The sequence below is a fragment of the Ranitomeya imitator genome, chromosome 2 (assembly GCF_032444005.1).
Source record: "Ranitomeya imitator isolate aRanImi1 chromosome 2, aRanImi1.pri, whole genome shotgun sequence".
In the NCBI taxonomy this organism is placed as follows: domain Eukaryota; kingdom Metazoa; phylum Chordata; class Amphibia; order Anura; family Dendrobatidae; genus Ranitomeya; species Ranitomeya imitator.
The window spans coordinates 356,765,893-356,786,916 of record NC_091283.1 but is presented as its reverse complement, the minus strand read 5'-3'; the positions used below and the strand labels follow the sequence as shown (position 1 = coordinate 356,786,916).

Sequence of the window (21,024 nt, the reverse complement as noted above, 5' to 3'; positions counted from 1 at the left end):
GCATGTTATCTTTAGTCTGTTGACTTTGGAACTTAACCCCTGGTTCACTCCTCCTGGTAAGAACTGTTTCTGAACTGTGTTTCTGGACTGTGTGTTGCTACTTAATCCTTCATTACTCCCCCCGGAGGGAGCTGCTGGAACCAAGACCAGTATAATACTTTAATGTGAACCTGTTTCTGGACTTACCCGTGTTCCTGCCACATCTGAGATCAACTTATGAACTAGTTTCTGGACTTACCTGTGTTCATGCAATACCTGGGATTAACCTGAGGACTTGTTCTGGACTTCCCTGTGTTTACTACATACCTGGATTTGACTCTTTCTGCACCGCCAGTGTTTTGATCCACATCATGTTACCAGTCACACTCTCCTTTTGATCACCTTGCTGAGGACACTGTCTTAAGAACTCTGCCGTTTTGCTGTATATGTTTCAAGGACTTGTTTCATTGCAGGTTACTGCGGGTTATCGGTATATTGTTTTGTGTGTTATCTGCTGTTGCACAAATACACTTTTTGAACTAAAGAAACCCGTCTCTGTTCATTGCCCCACACTACCAGAGTCCTCGCGTTCCTACAATAGTATTACACAATAGGAGAAATCTATTGTTGCCGGGTGCCGGCCAGTAGATCTCGGTGGGTGCACTACACCCGCCATTTTTTTCCTGAAAGAAGACGCGCCAGCGGACAGAGCCCGGGTGACCCCATTTCTCTCTCCTTTGATGTGCTAGATCATATCAGAGGAGAGAGAAATGCATAAATGGGAAATCTAATTTTTTTTTTTCTTGAATAATGGCGATCGCAACACTGGGGTCATAAAAAAACCAACCCGAATCATGTTATCCGGGGTCTCAGCTAAACCCGGTAGCCAAGACCCGGAGATTTTCTGATGCTGGGGGGCGCTATAACTATATTTCTCAGCGCCGTTAAAAAGAGGAGCTGAGGAATAAGTACCCTAAGGCTACTTTCACACTAGCGTCGGGCTCGGCCCGTCGCAGTGCGTCGGGCCGAGGTTACCGACGCTAGCGTTGTTTGCGCCGCACAACGGGTGCAGCGGATGCAGATTTTCATCGCATCCGCTGCCCCATTGTGAGGCGCGGGGAGGTGGGGGAGGAGTTCCGGCTGCGCACGCGCGGTCGGAAAAAGCGGTCCGTCGGCAGCATAAAACGTTACATGTAGCGTTTTTTGCTCTCGACGGTCCGCCACAACACTGCGCAACCGTCGCACGATGGTTGCAACGTGTGGCAATGCGTCGCTTATGTTAATCTATGGGGCAAAAACGCATCCTGCAAACAACTTAGCAGAATGCGTTTTTTCCCATAAACGACGCATTGCGACGTATTGCAAAAAACGTTAGTGTGAAAGTAGCCTTAACTGCCGCCGTTAAAAGGCGTATCGGCGGTTAAGGGGTTAAATCCTAACATTAGGTACCATAAATTTACAGCACTTGTATTAGGTTTATCCTAATAGGTTAAAAAAATGGCAGCTTGCATTTAAATAAAAAGAAAGCTATCATAGGTTAATCACTGACACATACACAACGGGTATTAAAGAGTTTATTTTAGAACTTCACCGTACTGATAAGTAACATACGAATAACCCATTTACAGTTTAACAGTGTTGTACAGCAAAGAAAAGCTGGAAGATGCTTAGTGTAGATCTTTTAGTATATAAAACAAAACACACTTAATGCACCTGTATTAAAAGGGTATTCAATTTTAGCAGATAAACAATATTTATTGCATTAAAATGTATGCATTCTTCCAATAAGCTTTGTAGGAATCCTGTGTTTTCAATATTTTTACTTGCTGTCATACAATAGAAACCATAACTGATCACTTCCTGGGAATAAAAATTTGTCCTGTATGATGTAACCAACAGCTGCAGCCTCCGTTACAGGGGAGGGACAGCAAAACGCGCTCTCGCCCCCCAACACCCACAAAGAACGTCCTGATGTGCTAACGTCAGCGCGTTCTTAACCCTATGTGCATCACAGCAAATAATCAATGCTGCGTGCGTGCATCGCTAGAACCGCCGTGCCTGCAGATTTAAAGGGCTGACAGCCGGAAAAACAGGCCAGTGGCTGGATTACCGGGCGGGCGGCCAAATGAGTGAGTGGGCGGCCGATGAGCAGGCGCCACCAGCCAGCGGCCAACTATGAATGACCACATTGCAGCCCAGCAGGAAAATCCTTGGTGGGGCAGATTATCAATACAGGCTTGTATAGGAGGCACCTGTTATAAGATTTTTCTAATGCGAAAATTATGTCTAATAGTCTAAAGTAATTTCCCTTTTCGTTTAATTATAGGACTGTGTTATATGGTTTTGGTACAATTGGTCAATAAAATATAGTTTCTCCCCAGGTGACATTTTTGAACGTCATGAAAATATTTTTCCAGTAATTTATTTTTAACATTCTAAGTATGATAATAGCTTCTCCCAGTGTGGGATTTTTAATGCTAGCATTATTGTTCAAAACATTTCCCAGGTTCTTAATATGAACATTGCTTCTCCCCAATATGAGTTCTCTGGTGTCTTAGAAGACTTGATTTATCTGCCCAACATTTCCCACAATCTGAACAGGAAAAAGGCTTCTTCCCTGTGTGAGTTCTCTGGTGCTGAACAAGACGTGATTTATCTGCCCAACATTTCCCACATTCTGAACATGAATATGGCTTCTCCCCTGTGTGAGCTCTCTGGTGTGTAATAAGATGCGATTTATATAAAAAACATTTCCCACATTCTGAACATGAATATGGCTTCTCCCCTTTGTGACTTCTTTGATGTGCAACAAGAAATGATTTACGTGTTAAACATTTCCCACATTCTGAACAGGAAAAAGGCTTCTCCCCTGTGTGAGTTCTCCGGTGTCTAACAAGGTCTGATTTATGTCCAAAACATTTTCCACATTCTGAACATGGAAAAGGCTTTTCCATTTTGTGAGTTCTGTAGTGTGTAACAAGATGTGATTTCTGTCCAAAACATTTTCCACATTCTGAACATGAATATGGCTTCTCCCCTGTGTGAGTTCTCTGATGGCTAATAAGATAAGATTTCCAGTTAAAACATTTCCCACATTCTGAACATGAATATGGCTTCTCTTCAGTATGTTTTCTCTCATGCTTAACAAGATCTAATTCCTGGTTAAAATTTCTCCCACATTTGGAACAAGAAAATCTCTTTTCCTCTATGTGACTTTTTTTATGTTTAACAGATGTTTTGAGCGGAAAACTATTTCCATATTCTGAATGTCTAATTGGCGTCTTTGATTTAAGAGCAATTTGTTTTGTAATGCCTGTTTTCTGACTTTTATTTTTCTTAATGGTCTGTAATGATTCAGAAGGTAGGACCTGTTTCAAAGGATCAGATGATAGATCTTTGCTGTGAAGGGATAATTGTATATCTGGAATAATGGCATTCATTTCAATTGTATCCTGTGTGATCTCAAGCTCATCTGATTTAAAAATTGAAGATGTCAGCTGTCGCTTTGATCTCCTGTCACCGTCATCTGTAAAAATGAAAACCAATTATTTTTTAATAAAATATAATTGAAATACATAATTTTGACAAAAACAAAATACAAATGGGAAGTTATGTAGTAAAACTGAATTATTCGCTAAGACAATGACAGTTCACAGTCTAACAGAAGACCTCATCACATGAACCAGTGGAGCATGGTGTTCAACTGTTTGTTAAATCTGCTTCCAAAATATTGGAATAAAAAGCCACCCCAAAATATTACGTCGGTAAAAATGATACCTATAAAAACTTTTACTCATCCTGCAAAAAACAAGCCCCTAGTCAGGTATCAAAATAGTCACTACTACTATAGATTAATTTACCGATGGTTATAATTTACAAATGGAGTCACTTTATGGGGTTTTCTAATGCTGTAGTTTCTTTTCATTTTTTTAATATTAGCGTTTCTGCAAATGGTGTGTCACATCTTCTGTGGGATCTGCTCCTGCGATATCTGCTTCTATAACTATTCGTCACAATTATCCATTCTGCAGGCGGCGCTGGTGATGGAGGAGACACTGGAACCAAAAGCTCTGTCCAGCCACTAAGAATGATATGGAACAGGATGGAGGTGTCATTCAATGCGCTGCTGATGAAGACTAAGAATAGGGTTGCCAGGACCAGTAGTACCATCCAGTCTTGATGAATGTGTGTGTGTTGTCCAACTGGAATAATCAGCTCCCTGCTTCTGGTAACTGGAAAGTACAACACCCTACTAAAGCTCGAGGCATATTGCTGGAAGCTGCCAGATACAGCCTTGTTCTCCTCTGGTTCAGTTCTTATGCTCAGCTCCCGACTTGTGTATTTGATCCTGTTGTGATCCTGGTCCATTTACTGACTACTCATGTTCCTTCTGATTTTGTATTTTCTCTGCCTTCTTGGGTCTATGTAAAATCGAGGCCCCTCAAAACAATTTCAAAATTGAATTATGACAAAAAGAAATAGGTTTTGTAAACTTAAATAAACATTTAAAAACTTGTTGCTAAACTTTTAATCTGACAAAAAAGAAAAGAATGGAGAATACATAAAATGGGAGGTTGGAAAAATGTTGCTGACCTAAAGTAGAACATTTTGTCTGGTATCACTATCTGATTAAGGAGCACACAAATTTAAAGTTTGAAAATTACAAATCTTTCTAATCTATTTGATAATTTTCAGGTATTTTCAAAAATAAACAAAAATATATGAACCTAAAATTACCAGAATCATGAAGTATAATGTGTCAAAGAAAAAAAAATATTTCAGCATCACTGGAATCAGAAGAAGCATCTAAAGCTATCACCACATAAAGTGACACATGACATATTTGAAAAATTTGGCCTGGTTAGGAACACAGGACTGCGGAAAGTGGTTAAATCTGAGTATTTTGGGTACTAACTACTGTAAACAAAAAGTGTGATTATAGACATTAACACATCCTTCAAAATGATCATACTCTACTGTCTTCATCAGTAAAAAAAATAGTAACTTGTGGTGAATCCTCTCTGTAGTAATTTGAGTATGTGACTCAGTGGTTCTTGGCAATCTAAACCATCTTAGGGGCCAATACTTTCCGTCAGATGAGTTTCTTGAAGAAATATCATACATTTAATGAGAACTTATTAAAGTAGTGCAGAGGTGAGGTGTCTTAAATGTAGACCAGAAAGACAGGACCTGGTCTACCTTGTAGGGACTGTATGAGCAGATTCAGCAGCACAGAAGGGAAAGAAGGCAGATTCATCCAACAACATACCAGGGATTCTAGGAAGCCAACAACATTACCTTCCGCTTTCTCCTAGGTGACCCATCATATTTTGTCAGCAATTCTACGTACGCTGTTATTTAGTTTTGTAGTTTACCGATCTGAGAAGGCAAGAGTCATCGTCTTCTAATTTCAGGGGGTAGGTGGATCCTCCAGATTGTAAGCTCTATAGAAGAAGGGCTTTCAATGCCCAAAGTAATTTGAACAGTTGTGTATGGAAAAACATGTTGTGGTCTACCGGCAAAATAGTGATCATGATTGTCATATGGGCGGACTACACCATCTATAAATCAGCGAAAGCAGCTGAGAAAAATGTGTGACTTCTTTGAATTTAGTGGTTACTACTCACCTGGGCAGACATATGTAGGAATCTCTTCTTTATACCATTCATAACCCCTCACATATATATCTGTAGTATTAATTTGGTTCAGATCTTCAACCTGAAATAAATATTGTAAAAGTCACAGACAGATGGAGAAGTCATATCTACAGTCATGGCCAAAAGTATTGACACCCCTGCAATTCTGTCAGATAATACTCATTTTCTTCCTGAAAATGATTGCAAACACAAATTATTTGGTATTATTATCTTCATTTAATTTGTCTTAAATGAAAAAACACAAAAGAGAATGAAGCAAAAAGCAAAACATTGATCATTTCACACAAAACTCCAAAAATGGGCCAGACAAAAGTATTGGCACCCTCAGCCTAATACTTGGTTGCACAACCTTTAGCCAAAATAACTGCAACCAACCGCTTCCGGTAACCATCAATGAGTTTCTTACAATGCTCTGCTGGAATTTTAGACCATTCTTCTTTGGCAAACTGCTCCAGGTCCCTGATATTTGAAGGGTGCCTTCTCCAAACTGCCATTTTTAGATCTCTCCACAGGTGTTTTATGGGATTCAGGTCTGGACTCATTGCTGGCCACCTTAGAAGTCTCCAGTGCTTTCTCTCAAACCATTTTCTAGTGCTTTTTGAAGTGTGTTTTGGGTCATTGTCCTGCTGGAAGACCCATGACCTCTGAGGGACACCCAGCTTTCTCACACTGGGCCCTACATTATGCTGCAAAATTTGTTGGTAGTCTTCAGACTTCATAATGCCATGGACACGGTCAAGCAGTCCAGTGCCAGAGGCAGCAAAGCAACCCCAAAACATCAGGGAACCTCCGCCATGTTTGACTGTAGGGACCGTGTTCTTTTCTTTGAATGCCTCTTTTTTCTCCTGTAAACTATATGTTGATGCCTTTGCCCAAAAAGCTCTACTTTTGTCTCATCTGACCAGAGACATTCTTCCAAAACGTTTTAGGCTTTTTCAGGTAAGTTTTGGCAAATTCCAGCTTGGCTTTTTTATGTCTCTGGGTAAGAAGTGGGGTCTTCCTGGGTCTCCTACCATACAGTCCCTTTTCATTCAGACACCGACGGATAGTACGGGTTGACACTGTTGTACCCTCGGACTGCAGGGCAGCTTGAACTTGTTTGGATGTTAGTCGAGGTTCTTTATCCAACATCCGCAATCTTGCGTTGAAATCTCTTGTCGATTTTTCTTTTCTGTCCACATCTAGGGAGGTTAGCCACAGTGGGCTTTAAACTTCTTGATGACACTGCGCACGGTAGACACAGGAACATTCAGGTCTTTGGAGATGGACTTGTAGCCTTGAGATTGCTTATGCTTCCTCACAATTTGGTTTCTCAAGTCCTCAGACAGTTCTTTGGTTTTCTTTCTTTTCTCCATGCTCAATGTGGTACACACAAGGACACCGGACAGAGGTTGAGTCAACTTTAATCCATGTCAACTGGCTGCAAGTGTGATTTAGTTATTGCCACCACCTGTTAGGTGAAACAAGTTACAGGTGGTGTTAATTACACAAATTAGAGAAGCATCACATGATTTTTCGAACAGTGCCAATACTTTTGTCCACCCCCTTTTTTATGTTTGGTGTGGAATTATATCCAATTTGGCTTTAGGACAATTCTTTTTGTGTTTTTTCATTTAAGATAAATTAAATGAAGATAATAATACCAAGTAATTTGTGTTTGCAATCATTTTCAGGAAGAAAATGAGTATTATCTGACAGAATTGCAGGGGTGTCAATACTTTTGGCCATGACTGTATGACCAGCTCTAATCCTGCCATCTCCACCGTTCTCATTACACAAGTAGAACACATATAATACTGGCGGATAAAACAAGACTGAGTACAAGACCTTCACAGCCATCTACACATCGGAAGATTTCATGACACCTTTTCTCTATCTACCTGATGATCAAGAGGAACACTGGGATTTTCTTGTTTACAGTTTTGTGGAAGAATAGGATAGGGACATCTCTCTGGTGTTGTCCTCTTACTGCATAGAACTGGAGGAAACACAGAGGGACTGAATTCATTTTTTACATACAGAAAATTGTAGGCTGTGTGTATTTAGTCATGTTATTACCTTGTGATGTGAGGGGCTGGGGAACCTCCATCATGACGTCCTTGTAAAGATCTTTGTGTCCTTCTAAATACTCCCACTCTTCCATGGTGAAATAGATGGCGACATCCTGACACCTTATAGGAACCTGACACATACAAGGATACCGTCATCCCCTCGACCTCTTCATAGTGTTACAGTATAATGTCCTAGCATTGCCAGCAGTGTCACCTCTCCAGTCAGCAGCTCAATCATTTTGTAGGCGAGTTCCAGGATATCCTGGTCATTGATGTTCGCATCTATCAAAGGGTGAAGTGGAGGCCCCATGATTGGGCTCAGGGATCTTTTCCATCCCTCAGACACGGTGGCCTTACAATGCTCACTAGAAGTTTTCTTCACTACTGTGTAATCCTGGTTATGGAGAGACACATTCATAAATCTCACTACAGACATTTCGAGAGTTCTCACCTCTCCAATGATATGCATCTGTTATTACCATAGATAAGAATTATACAATGTGACATCATCAGAATCTCTCACCTCTCCAGTAATCCGGAAGAGGATCTCTAGGGTGAGGTGTAATATCCTCTCCACTATCTTGCCCCTGTCCATATCCATTATGGACTGATTAATTAGGAAAATTCTATTATATACAAGATCTCCACTGAGAGGATCCGATATTGTAAGAACCTGAATGGGAAGAAGGTGAGCCGATGTAACATCATAAAGAATCCCATGTAATATAAAAAGAAGAAACATGTATATATTCTCTTTGTCTTGCATGGACTGGAACATACTGATTAAGACATCTCCATGCCCCCACAAACTGTTTATGTCAGTCACTGCTTCACTGTAGGGATGACTTGTTTGTTGAGACTGACCAGGAAATACAGAAACTGATGGAGGACCAAAGCAGTGGCGGCAAAAAAGTTACGTGAGATCATTAATGTATTACTATTTTTATTTTTCAGTATTCAATTTGTTTCATTACATTTACTAATAAATTCTATATATTTTAGACCACACATAACAAGCAGTTTCTTCCTCAGAGTCGGCAGCTGAATACGTTTCTCATAGACTCATCTTCCATAACGCTAATTCTTGTCTCAATTACCGACACTGGAATCGGCATTAGCAATACTGCAGGAGATATTCATTACACGTAACATGAGAAATAACTACTTCATGATGAGGACGACATCTTCATCTTCTACTACGGCTCTAGGAACATATCTGGCCACAGTCCGTCACTGACTCCATCACCACCCGCCGTCTGTATGAATGTTTCCCATCTTCCCCGGACCGTAATCTTTTATCATGTTACACTGATGTTTGAGGCATTTTCAAACCTTTTTTGTTTGCAAAAGCACAGTGGACAAGAATTGTTTGATACCAAAATCTACATATACAGTGGGGCAAAAAAGTATTTAGTCAGTCAGCAATAGTGCAAGTTCCACCACTTAAAAAGATGAGAGGCGTCTGTAATTTACATCATAGGTAGACCTCAACTATGGGAGACAAACTGAGAAAAAAAAATCCAGAAAATCACATTGTCTGTTTTTTTAACATTTTATTTGCATATTATAGTGGAAAATAAGTATTTGGTCAGAAACAAACAATGAAGATTTCTGGCTCTCACAGACCTGTAACTTCTTCTTTAAGAGTCTCCTCTTTCCTCCACTCATTACCTGTAGTAATGGCACCTGTTTAAACTTGTTATCAGTATAAAAAGACACCTGTGCACACCCTCAAACAGTCTGACTCCAAACTCCACTATGGTGAAGACCAAAGAGCTGTCAAAGGACACCAGAAACAAAATTGTAGCCCTGCACCAGGCTGGGAAGACTGAATCTGCAATAGCCAACCAGCTTGGAGTGAAGAAATCAACAGTGGGAGCAATAATTAGAAAATGGAAGACATACAAGACCACTGATAATCTCCCTCGATCTGGGGCTCCACGCAAAATCCCACCCCGTGGGGTCAGAATGATCACAAGAACGGTGAGCAATAATCCCAGAACCACACGGGGGGACCTAGTGAATGAACTGCAGAGAGCTGGGACCAATGTAACAAGGCCTACCATAAGTAACACACTACGCCACCATGGACTCAGATCCTGCAGTGCCAGACGTGTCCCACTGCTTAAGCCAGTACATGTCCGGGCCCGTCTGAAGTTTGCTAGAGAGCATTTGGATGATCCAGAGGAGTTTTGGGAGAATGTCCTATGGTCTGATGAAACCAAACTGGAACTGTTTGGTAGAAACACAACTTGTCGTGTTTGGAGGAAAAAGAATACTGAGTTGCATCCATCAAACACCATACCTACTGTAAAGCATGGTGGTGGAAACATCATGCTTTGGGGCTGTTTCTCTGCAAAGGGGCCAGGACGACTGATCCGGGTACATGAAAGAATGAATGGGGCCATGTATCGTGAGATTTTGAGTGCAAACCTCCTTCCATCAGCAAGGGCATTGAAGATGAAACGTGGCTGGGTCTTTCAACATGACAATGATCCAAAGCACACCGCCAGGGCAACGAAGGAGTGGCTTCGTAAGAAGCATTTCAAGGTCCTGGAGTGGCCTAGCCAGTCTCCAGATCTCAACCCTATAGAAAACCTTTAGAGGGAGTTGAAAATCCGTGTTGCCAAGCGAAAAGCCAAAAACATCACTGCTCTAGAGTAGATCTGCATGGAGGAATGGGCCAACATACCAACAACAGTGTGTGGCAACCTTGTGAAGACTTACAGAAAACGTTTGACCTCTGTCATTGCCAACAAAGGATATATTACAAAGTATTGAGATGAAATTTTGTTTCTGACCAAATACTTATTTTCCACCATAATATGCAAATAAAATGTTAAAAAAACAGACAATGTGATTTTCTGGATTTTTTTTTCTCAGTTTGTCTCCCATAGTTGAGGTCTACCTATGATGTAAATTACAGACGCCTCTCATCTTTTTAAGTGGTGGAACTTGCACTATTGCTGACTGACTAAATACTTTTTTGCCCCACTGTATAGCGTTTTTTGTTTTTTTTTCGGGCCTTTGGCTTCCCTATATTACAAAAAGATGCCAGAAAAAAAACATTTAAATGTTTCAAAAGAACATTTGCACCAAAAATTCTTGTAAAACACCATGTAAAAAGTATAAGACACATTTTGTTCCTTTTTAATACATTAACTTTTGTTAAATGAAAAAATTAACTCTTTTCAGCACCAGATCATACATGTACATTGCAGTGATGTCATGGGCGCAGCTGCAACAATAGTCCTGGCAGTTTAACCACATAGCTCCCAAGCGTACCAGATTTAGTGGGACTGTTACGATTTGAGGGCTTTTGTCCCACCTTCTGATACCCTCAGAGGTCTTCATCACTCTAAGGCTCCTTTCACACTAGCGTCGGTATGGGGCCGTCGCTATGCTTCGGCCCGACGTACCGACGCACGTTGTGAAAGAAATGCACAATGGGGGCAGCGGTTGCAGTTTTTCGACGCATCCGCTGCCCCATTGTAATGTCCGGGGAGGATGGGGCGGAGTTTCGTCCGCGCATGCGCGGTCGAAAATGGCAGATGCGACGCACAAAAAAAGTTACATGTAACAATTTTTTGTGCCGACAGTCCGCCAAAACACGACGCATCCGTCGCACGACGGATGCGACGTGTGGCCATGCATCGCTATTGCAAGTCTATAGAGAAAAAACGCATCCTGCGGGCAACTTTGCAGGTTGCGTTTTTACTCCAAAACGACGCATTGCGACGTCCGCCACACGACGCTAGTGTGAAAGTAGCCTAACTCGTCCTTCTGAAATTATGCATTCACTGTTTCTCCTTCCTTTGTTCATGTCTCGGGACATAAAGTCACGTCTCTATGTTCGCGAGCCTCAGCTCTATCAATAAGCCACAGCTTTTAATGATGTAGATAGGATAATTTGGAAATCTTGACCTCTATTGCAGGCAGTGAACCCAGAACCATGTTATACATGTCCATAGAGATTAATTCTATATATATAACAATGTATTTCTATTCTCCCTGAGGTGAAGAAAAAGATTTTTTTTATCCTATAAAAGCTGTAAAAAAAAAATACGCAGCAGTTACAAAAATGTTATTTCCTCTTGCGAGTGCAACGTGAGAAATTCGCGAGAGTCTCTCGCATCAATACCCGGCACTACTGCCGACACTCGGGACCAGAGCATGCGGCTGCATGTATCTCTGTGCAGCTGTACTCTCTGGTCCCGAGTGCCAGCGGCAGTGCCGGGTATTGATGTGCGATTTTCTTGCATTGCACTCGCAAGTGTGACCCCGGCCACAGTCTTGAACCCACAATCTCCACACTACAGGCAGGAACCAAAGCAGCAGTCACTAGCTCTGCTGATGTAATGGGGAGAGTTTTGTGTATTTGACCTGTACTACAGGCTGACAGAAATACACTGCTATGTACAATGTCTGCATTTGTATTCTAGAGGGAGAATTAGAGATTTTTTTTCATCCTATAAAATTAATAAAGTACTGATAAATACTTGATGATGAAAAAAAAATTGCCATTTTTTAATGTTTTTGTAAAAAAATAAGAAACATCACAAATCAGCAAATAACATGGACATATTTGTTGTCCCTGTAATTGTAACGACCCCCACAACACAGAGGAAATATTATTTAAGGGAATTGGTATATGAAGTAAAAAAACTGACGTGATTGATATTACTCTATTAAACCCCTAAAAAATGTACTAAATCTGTAATGCTGAGGCCTCGTTCACACATAGCGCAAATGCTGAGTTCTTTCTGCAGATGTCCTCACCAGACAACTCAATAACAATCTTCTCCGATTAGAGCGTGTTTGCTGCATTTCTTCTATGCATTTTCCTTCTTATTTGATGCATTTCTGGTAAAGATGTGAAGCAGAGTTTTTAGAGCTTTTTTAATGGTAAAGAAAAGTTTTTATTCTGTGCTTAAAAATGCAGCAGCGTTTTATTTTTTTATTTTTTTTTTCATGCGTTTGTTTTAGAAGAAGCCTATAAAGAAAAAAAATGCACCAAAACTGCACTTTAGCAGAGTGTTTAGATGCACAGAGAGTGGAGATTTCATGGCTTTACATTTGCTTAACAATTTAGACATTGTTCACATCTACCACAAATGTTGCATATTTTTTGCTGCTTTTTTGCACAGATATTCCGCTGTTTAACCCTACACCCCCAAAGCCTGGTTTCACCTTCCTGACCAGACCAATACTGATATTTACGTTACTGGAAAAACAAGCACCGAAGATATCTGTGTAAGTGTGTTTAACCCCTTTATGACCTTGGGATTTTCCGTTTCACTCTCCTAATTCCCAGAGCCATAACTTTTTTATTTTTCCGTCAATATGGCCATGTGAGAGCTTATTTATTTGCAAAACAAGTTGTACTTTTGAACGACATCATTGGTTTTAGCATGTCGTGTACTACAAAACGGCAAAAAAAATTCCAAGTGCGGTGAAATTGCAAAAAAAGTGCAATCCCACACTTGTTATTTGTTTGGCTTTTTTGCTAGCTTCACTAAATACTAAAACTGACCTGCCATTATGACTCTCCAGGTCATTACGAGTTTATAGACACCAAACATGTCTAGGTTATTTTTTATCTAAGTGGTAAAAAAAATTCAAATTTTTTGAAAAAATTGCGCCATTTTCCAATACCCGTAGCATCTCCATTTTTCATGATCTGGGGTCGGATGAGGGCTTATTTTTTTGCGTGCTGAGCTGGCGTTTTTAGTGATACAATTTTGGTGCAGATATGTTCTTTGATCGCCCGTTAATGCATTTTAATGCAATGTCGTGGCGACCAAAAAAACGTAGTTCTGGCGTTTCAAATTTTTTTCTCTCTACGCCGTTTAGCTATTAGGTTAATCCTTTTTTTTATTGATAGATCGGGCAATTCTGAACGCGGCTGTACCAAATATGTGTAGGTTTTATTTTTTTTATTGATTTATTTTGAATGGGGGTGAAAGGGGGGTGATTTAAACTTTTATATTTTTTTACATTTTTTTTTTCACTTTTTTTTTTACTTTTGCCATGCTTCAATAGCATCCATAGGAGGCTAGAAGCTGGCACAACTCGATCGCCTCTGCTACATAGCAGCGGTCTGCTGATCGCTGCTATGTAGCAGAAATGGAGGTGGCGCTCACAGCTAGCCGGGATCAGTAACCATAGAGGTCTCAAGGACCTCTATGGCTACTATGCAGAAGCATCGCTGACCCCCGATCATGTGACGGGGGTCGGCGATGCGCTCACTTCTGGCCAGATGGCCGGAAGTGCAGGTTAAATGCCGCTGTCAGCGTTTGACAGCGGCATTTAACTAGTTAATAGCGGCAGGTGAATTGCGATTTCACCTGCCGCTATTGCGGGCACATGTCAGCTATTCAAAACAGCTGATATGTCCCAGTTTTGATGCGGGCTCACCGCCGGAGCCCGCATCAAAGCGGGGTATCTGACCTCGGACGTACTATCCCGTCCGAGGTCAGAAAGGGATTAATGCAATGTCGCGGCGACCAAAAAAAACTTAATTTTGGCTTTTCAATTTTTTTTCTCGCTACGCCTTTTAGCGATCAGGTTAATCCTTCTTTTTCTTTGATAGATCGGGCGATTCTGAACGCGGCGATACCAAATATGTGTATGTTTGATTTTTTTTTAATTGTTTTATTTTGAATGGGTTGAAAGGGGGGGTGATTTAAACTTTTATATTTTTTTCACTTTTTTTTTTACTTTTGCCATGTTTCAATAGCCTCCATGGGAGGCTAGAAGCTGGCACAACTCGATCGGCTCAGCTACATGGGAGCGATCATCAGATCGCTCCTATGTAGCTGAATTCCTGCATTGCTATGAGCGCCGACCACAGGGTGGCGTTCACAGCCATCCGGCATCAGCAACCATAGAGGTCTCAAGGACCTCTATGGTTACTATGCAGACGTATCACTGACCCCCGATCATGTGACGGGGTCGGAGATGCGCTCATTTCCGGCCCGATGGCAGGAAGAGCCGGTTAAATGCTGCTGTCAGCGGCATTTAACTAGTTAATAGCGACGGGTGGATCGAGATTCCACCCGTCACCATTGCGGGCACAAGTCAGCTGTTCAAAACAGCTGACAAGTCCCGGCTTTGATGCGGGCTCACCGCCGAAGCCCGCATCAAAGTGGGGGTTCTGACCTTGGACGTACTATCCCGTCCGAGGTCAGAAAGGGGTTAATACGTGTGGCAACCATGTGTCGCATCAGTAGTCACATAATTTTATAACTTGGCAAGTGAGGAAACAATAAATACATTTTTCAGCACAATATTTTGTTTTACCCCAGATTTTACATTTTCACACCGGGAAATAGATAAAAATGGCACCAAACTTTGTCCCACAACTTCTGCTGAATGTAGAAATACCCTAAGTGCTAGAAGAGAAGAATTCCCCTTCAAGTGATGCAAATTTGAAAATTATACCCCTTTGCAAATTTATCTACAGGAATAGTGACGATTTTGACTCCATGGGTGTTTTCCAGAAATAAGCAGCAGTGGATGTTAGTGAGTGAAAATTGCAAATCTGCCATTGTAGTGCTCATACGTTGTAGTGCCCAGTACATTATAGTACTCAATACGTTGTGGTGCCCAGTAGTGATGAGTAGAGATGAGCTAATATCTTCGGCACCCAGCAAATGCATGGAGAGCCTGTGCGTTTTGACTGCGACACATGCAGCTGTGGCGCCGGACACCTGATTATCGGAGCGCTCCAGGCATCCGGGTTTCCATTGCAGCTTCTTCAGTAAGCGCTATAGCTTGCCGAATAAGGAGGTAGCTGAACATATTCACTCAACTCCAGTGATGAGTGAACATGCTCGGATAAGGTGTTATCCAAGCATGCCTGTGGGCTAACCGAATGTCTTCGACATGCTCAAAAATATGTTTGAGTTCAGCAGCATGTCTATTGGCTGTTCGACGGCAACAACACATGCATGGATTGCCTGTTTGTTTGACAATCCCTGCATGTGTTGCGGTTGTCAAATAGCCGCGAGATATGCTGCCACAGGAAGTCATATTTTTCGAGCAAGCTGAAGACACTTGGTTAGCACATGTTCGGATAACACCTTATCCAGGCACATTCGTTCATCACTAGCTCATGGTTCTTTAGACATGCAGCTGTAAATTATACGGGCTCTCATCATTACAGAATTTCACAACATGTGGATGATAAATGTGGTTTAGGCACACAGGGGCTCAGAAGGGGGGGGGGGGCATTTGGATGCACAGATTTTGCTTAATTTCTTTTGGTAGATGAGGAGCCATTTCCCTTTTCCAGAGCTTTTGTACTACCAGTAATGTTAACAGATGACAGACCTGAGTGGGGACTTTTGTTGGAAACATTTTATATAACATTTGGGATCACATTTATCTGCCACTCTACGGTGAGCACTTATATTGGGGTTTCTAAGTGATGCAATTCAGATGAAACCCATGAGGGATCCATTCATTATAATGAAACAGCAAAGCTACTCTGAACTCCGTCTGACATCTGTTCATTGAGGACCTTCTTTTCAAAAGTACAAAAACTGTGGCCAACGGCACATTTATGCACACCTAAAAAGACAGATACCGCCAAATCATAGGCCAGACGGCACCCACAGTGACAACATTTGCCTCATTATAAGGAATCTTCACGTATTTCAGAGATTTACATGGAAACCCCAATGTAAGCACTCATTATAGAGCGCACAGCCTTACTATGATCTTTGGGAGGCTGAATGAACAAATCAACAGAAGGTGAAGAATTGTTTTTTCTTATTTTTTACGCCTTTTCTCATGCGGTATAAGTGATTAGGCGATTTTACTCTTCGGGTCAGTGCGATTACAGCGATACCAGATTTATGCTGGGTTTTTATGTTTAGCTGCTGTCACACACTAAAAGATGCTTTTTATTGCAAAAAGTTTTGGCATCCCCATATTTAGATAGCTATATTTTTTCAATATTTTGACTCACAATCATGTGAGGTCTTGTTTTTTGTGGGACGAGCTGATGTTTTTATTGGTACTGTTTTTGGGCACATGACATTTTTTGATGCTTTCTATTCCGATTTTTGGGAAACAGAATAAACAAAAAACAGCAATTCAGGAATTGTTTTTTGAGGTTTTTTTTATGCCCTTCCGCGTGTGATAAAATTGATAAGGCAGCTTTATTCTTCGGGTCAGTATGATTATAGCAATACCTCATTTATATTTTTTTAATGCTTTATAGCTATTACACAATAAAAACTGTCTTATAGAAAAATTATTTCTGCATTGATTTAGTCTGGCAGCTATAACATTTTTATTTTTCCGATGACTGAGCTGTATGGTTGGGACAAGATGATACTTTCAGAGATACCATTTTTATTTACATTCTTTTTTTGACAGTTTTATTACACTTTATGTTTAGCGGTATAATGATAAAGCATTGTTTTCTTGCCTAGTTTTTCATTTATTTTTTCGACGGTGTTCACTGAGGGGGTTAACTAGTGGGACAGATTTAGACGTCAGGTTGTCCTGGGTGCAGGAATACCAAATAAGTGTACCTTTTTTGTTTTTACATAAATTAATGTATTTATTGGATTAATATTTTTTCTATTTTTTTGTTCTTTATTTTGTAATTTTTTAAACATATTTTTAAAATTTTTAATAACTTAAAAATAAACTATGTTGTCCTAGGATGGGAAATCCACTTAACCTGGCTGATCCCTGATCTATTACTCTGCAATGATCCACAGCCATCTTTCGGCCTGGGGTCACCATGGAGACCATTTGCACAATGCAATCACATTGTGTCGATGACAGCACAAAGGGAGCTTCCTCCCTTTGCAATGCTCCTCTATGTCGCTGTCTCTATTGACAGTGGTATTAGAGAGGTTAAACGCCCATGATCAGTGCTAGCACCGATCGTGTGCGTTGCTGCAGAGTGTCAGCTCTCATATAGAGATGACACCAGCATTTGATTGCGTTGGCACTCAGCATGAACCCTCGAGATCATGCCGTATGTATACTCAGTTTGCGAGAACGTAGCTCCCGCAGCTTCGTATATATATGGCGCATGTCGTGAAGAGGTTAACTGTGCAAGCAAAGTGGATGCAGTTAGACAATGACAACCACAGGGATCTCCTGCAGACCCCAGATTGTCACCCCAACCCATCAACCCCGCAATCATGTGACGGATGTCGTATAGTGACGCCACATAATGATGAGAAAGTTCTGCCGGCTCCGACTGTGAATGAGGGAACAAAAATAATCCTCAGGTCCCAACTACAGATGAGCAAGACGCACTAATGATGTTGCTCCGGCCCTGGATAATCTAAAGACGCCAGAACGTAAGAGATTCATGGCCTCCGGTTCAACTGGCAGGTAGCACTGGACACTGGACTGGAGTCCTGTGAATTGATCCGGTCATCTCCAGTCCCAAATGTCCCGGATACAGTGGACAGTCCTGGATTTGGGTCTACGGCTGGAAGTCTCAGGCATCTGCTGAATGTCCTTCACTACCAGCGCCCCTCTTGACAACTCCTCCTTTCCGGGGAGATGGAAATGGGTCAAAAAGTGGTGTGGTCAGGGGCGTGGCCAAGATGTGCTGCTAGTGCACCACAAAATTTGACCCTCTTCATGTTCTTCAGAAGTTGGGAGGTTGTAACCACTTGCTGGTGTCACAAGCAAACATGGCATCTAAGGCCGAAGTCACATTACCGTAGAATACGGATGAGTGCTATGTGAGAAAACATGGCATAGAAGTCGGACCAGTGTTATTCTATGCGACAGCTCACATCATCGTTTTTTTTCTTGCGCGTACTCTACGTGTGTGTAAAATCGCTGCATGCTGCGATTGTACACGTATATCGCTCGAGTCTCGCCAATGCAAGCCTATGGGTGCGAGAAAAACTCAGACACCACACGGACCATCCGTGTGACTTGTGACAAATACGCACACATTTTCCTCATTTCCGCCCATTGAGCCATTAAATTCAATGGGGAAAAGCAGTGAGAAATGTAAAGCCATACGGATGTTATAAGGATGTCATATGGATACGTAGGTGCGAGAAAATCTCATCGCGTTGCAAGTACATTACACACAGATGACCATAAGGCTAGGTTCACACTTGCGTTGTGCAGTCCGTTCAACACATCCGTTAAACGGACTGCACTAGCGCAAATGCCGACATTTGCACAGCGCTAGCAGTGACGGACCCGGAAACGCTGCAGCCCGCGTCTCGGGTCCATCACTCAATGACGGCACATCGCTAGCGCACGCCCATTGTGGAAGTGCACTAGCGATGCGTCCGCCACTGAAAGTAATAGCGGCGTTAAACGGGTCACACTAACGCAGTGTGAACCCAGCCTAAGAAGAACACTGATGCGACACTTGGCAGGGAGATTCGGACCGGTTTTCCATACGGTAAGTGTGACCCCGACCTAAGAAGGATTGACAGAGCTCGGCTCCATACTCCTCCGCCCCCAAGTACTCAATAGTATGGGGCGGCCCAGATACTATGGTACCTAAGTGTATAATAACGGTGTCTGGGCCTGTAATGTACAAAGGTAGAATACTCAGAGGTAGAGGAACAAAAATATAATGGATTCTTAGGCCGGGGTCACACTTGCCAGTGCAATGCAAGAAACTCGCACGAGTCTCTAGCATCAATACCCGGGACCGGAGCGTGCTGCTGCATAGAAATACAGCGCCAGGTATTGATGCGTGAGTTTCTCGCATCACACTCGCAAGTGTGACCCCGGCCTTACAAGGAGAGAAAACAAAAACACCAAAATAGTCACAGCACTGAAGGGGTTACTGCCCCCCCGCCCAGTAATGGGGAATCTCCAACACCTACCTCCACCTGCAGAGCCGCACACCACATATATGGCTGTTCTGTGCGCACAGGACCTGTGATGAGGTCACAGGAGGGGAGGAGTCAGGGGTCACATGATCAGGGGCCTCAGTGTATGCAGGACTCTGCTGTGCTGGTTGTCATGGTGCTGGATGAGGGGAAGTTTATGTGTGGGGTCAGGAGGGGTTTACAGTGTGGATGTAGCAGAGCCGTGTGTGTACGAGGTGTACGGAGCGGAGCCGTATATGTACGAGGTGTACGGAGCGAAGCCGTGTGTGTGTACGAGGTGTACGGAGTGGAGCCGTGTGTGTATGTGGTGTACAGAGCAGAGACGCATGTGTACGGAGCGGAGCCGCATGTGTACGAGCTGTACGGATCGGAGCCGTGTGTGTACAAGGTGTATGGAGCGGAGCAGTGTGTGTATGAGGTGTACGGAGCAGAGCCGTGTGTGTACGAGGTGTACGGATCGGAGCTGTGTGTGTACGGAGCGGAGCCGCATGTGTACGAGGTGTACGGAGCGGAGCCACATGTGTACGAGGTGTACAGAGCGGAGCCGTGCGTGTACGAGGTGTACAGAGCAGAGGCGTGTGTGTACCAGGTGTACGGAGCGGAGCCGTGTGTGTACCAGGTGTACGGAGCGGAGCCGTGTGTGTACGAGGTGTACAGAGCAGAGGCGTGTGTGTACCAGGTGTACGGAGCGGAGCCGTGTGTGTACCAGGTGTACGGAGCGGAGCCGTGTGTGTACGAGGTGTACGGAGCAGGAAGTGGTCCTGGACTGTGGAGACACTTTGATCCTGTAGGACATTACTGCACTACTTGCCCTCCCTCCTTTTGCTTCGGTTCTTTCCCCCCTCCCTTTGCCCTGTTTCTATTTTGCCACGAGCTGACACTGGCAGTGACTGAGCATTCCTCGGCGCCCCTGGTGTGTAGGTCTGTCCACCTTTTCTCCCAGTGCCATTATCAAATGTAATGACACTGTCCTCAGGCTGTGGCACTGTTAACTCCCTAAGCTCATCAAAGAATGTGGTCAGCTTAGAAGCTCCTCTGTGGAAGAACCCTTGGCCCCTCCAGCACTGAGGTTGGGGGAGAGGGCAGTGTGGACCATCAGCAGCGGGGAATGGGGCCAGGGAGCGACTGGCAATTCTGTCAAATTCCAGATGGGCCGCTCTGACTGTGGGACGCATCAGTTGCAGCTCTTACAGTATTGGCATCGTCCAGCTGCCGGAATCACTAACAGTTGTGGCGGACCATGGAGCGGCCGACTCTGTAATGTGTCACTTTCTGCTGCACGCTGCAGGTGACTTTGTGCGATACTATGATGTCACTGCATCGCGCTTACAACATTCACTGCAAAACAGGATTGAAAAAAATAGTGGCTGCGATGGACGCGAAGGCTGGATTATATACAGTATATATTTTTTTAGGGGGTTGTGGTTCTGATGATTCTGTGTTTGGGCCATTACACTATATAGTGTCCTGTGAGGAAATTATCAAACTATA

The 21,024-nt window shown here is 42.7% G+C and overlaps 1 protein-coding gene across 1 annotated transcript in view; it reads right to left on the bottom strand.

Annotated features, from left to right (window-relative positions):
• Positions 1-1,540: 1,540 nt before the first annotated feature.
• The window catches only part of LOC138666567 (zinc finger protein 850-like), a 74,601-nt gene continuing 55,117 nt past the window's right edge, over positions 1,541-21,024 (bottom strand). The window contains exons 17-22 of the mRNA XM_069754772.1: positions 8,211-8,546; positions 7,902-8,081; positions 7,695-7,818; positions 7,517-7,614; positions 5,607-5,697; positions 1,541-3,505 (exon numbers count right to left, since the gene is read on the bottom strand). Coding sequence (XP_069610873.1) covers positions 2,490-3,505; positions 5,607-5,697; positions 7,517-7,614; positions 7,695-7,818; positions 7,902-8,081; positions 8,211-8,546 — 1,845 coding nt within the window. The 3' untranslated portion in view covers positions 1,541-2,489. The remainder of the gene's footprint in view (positions 3,506-5,606; positions 5,698-7,516; positions 7,615-7,694; positions 7,819-7,901; positions 8,082-8,210; positions 8,547-21,024) is intronic.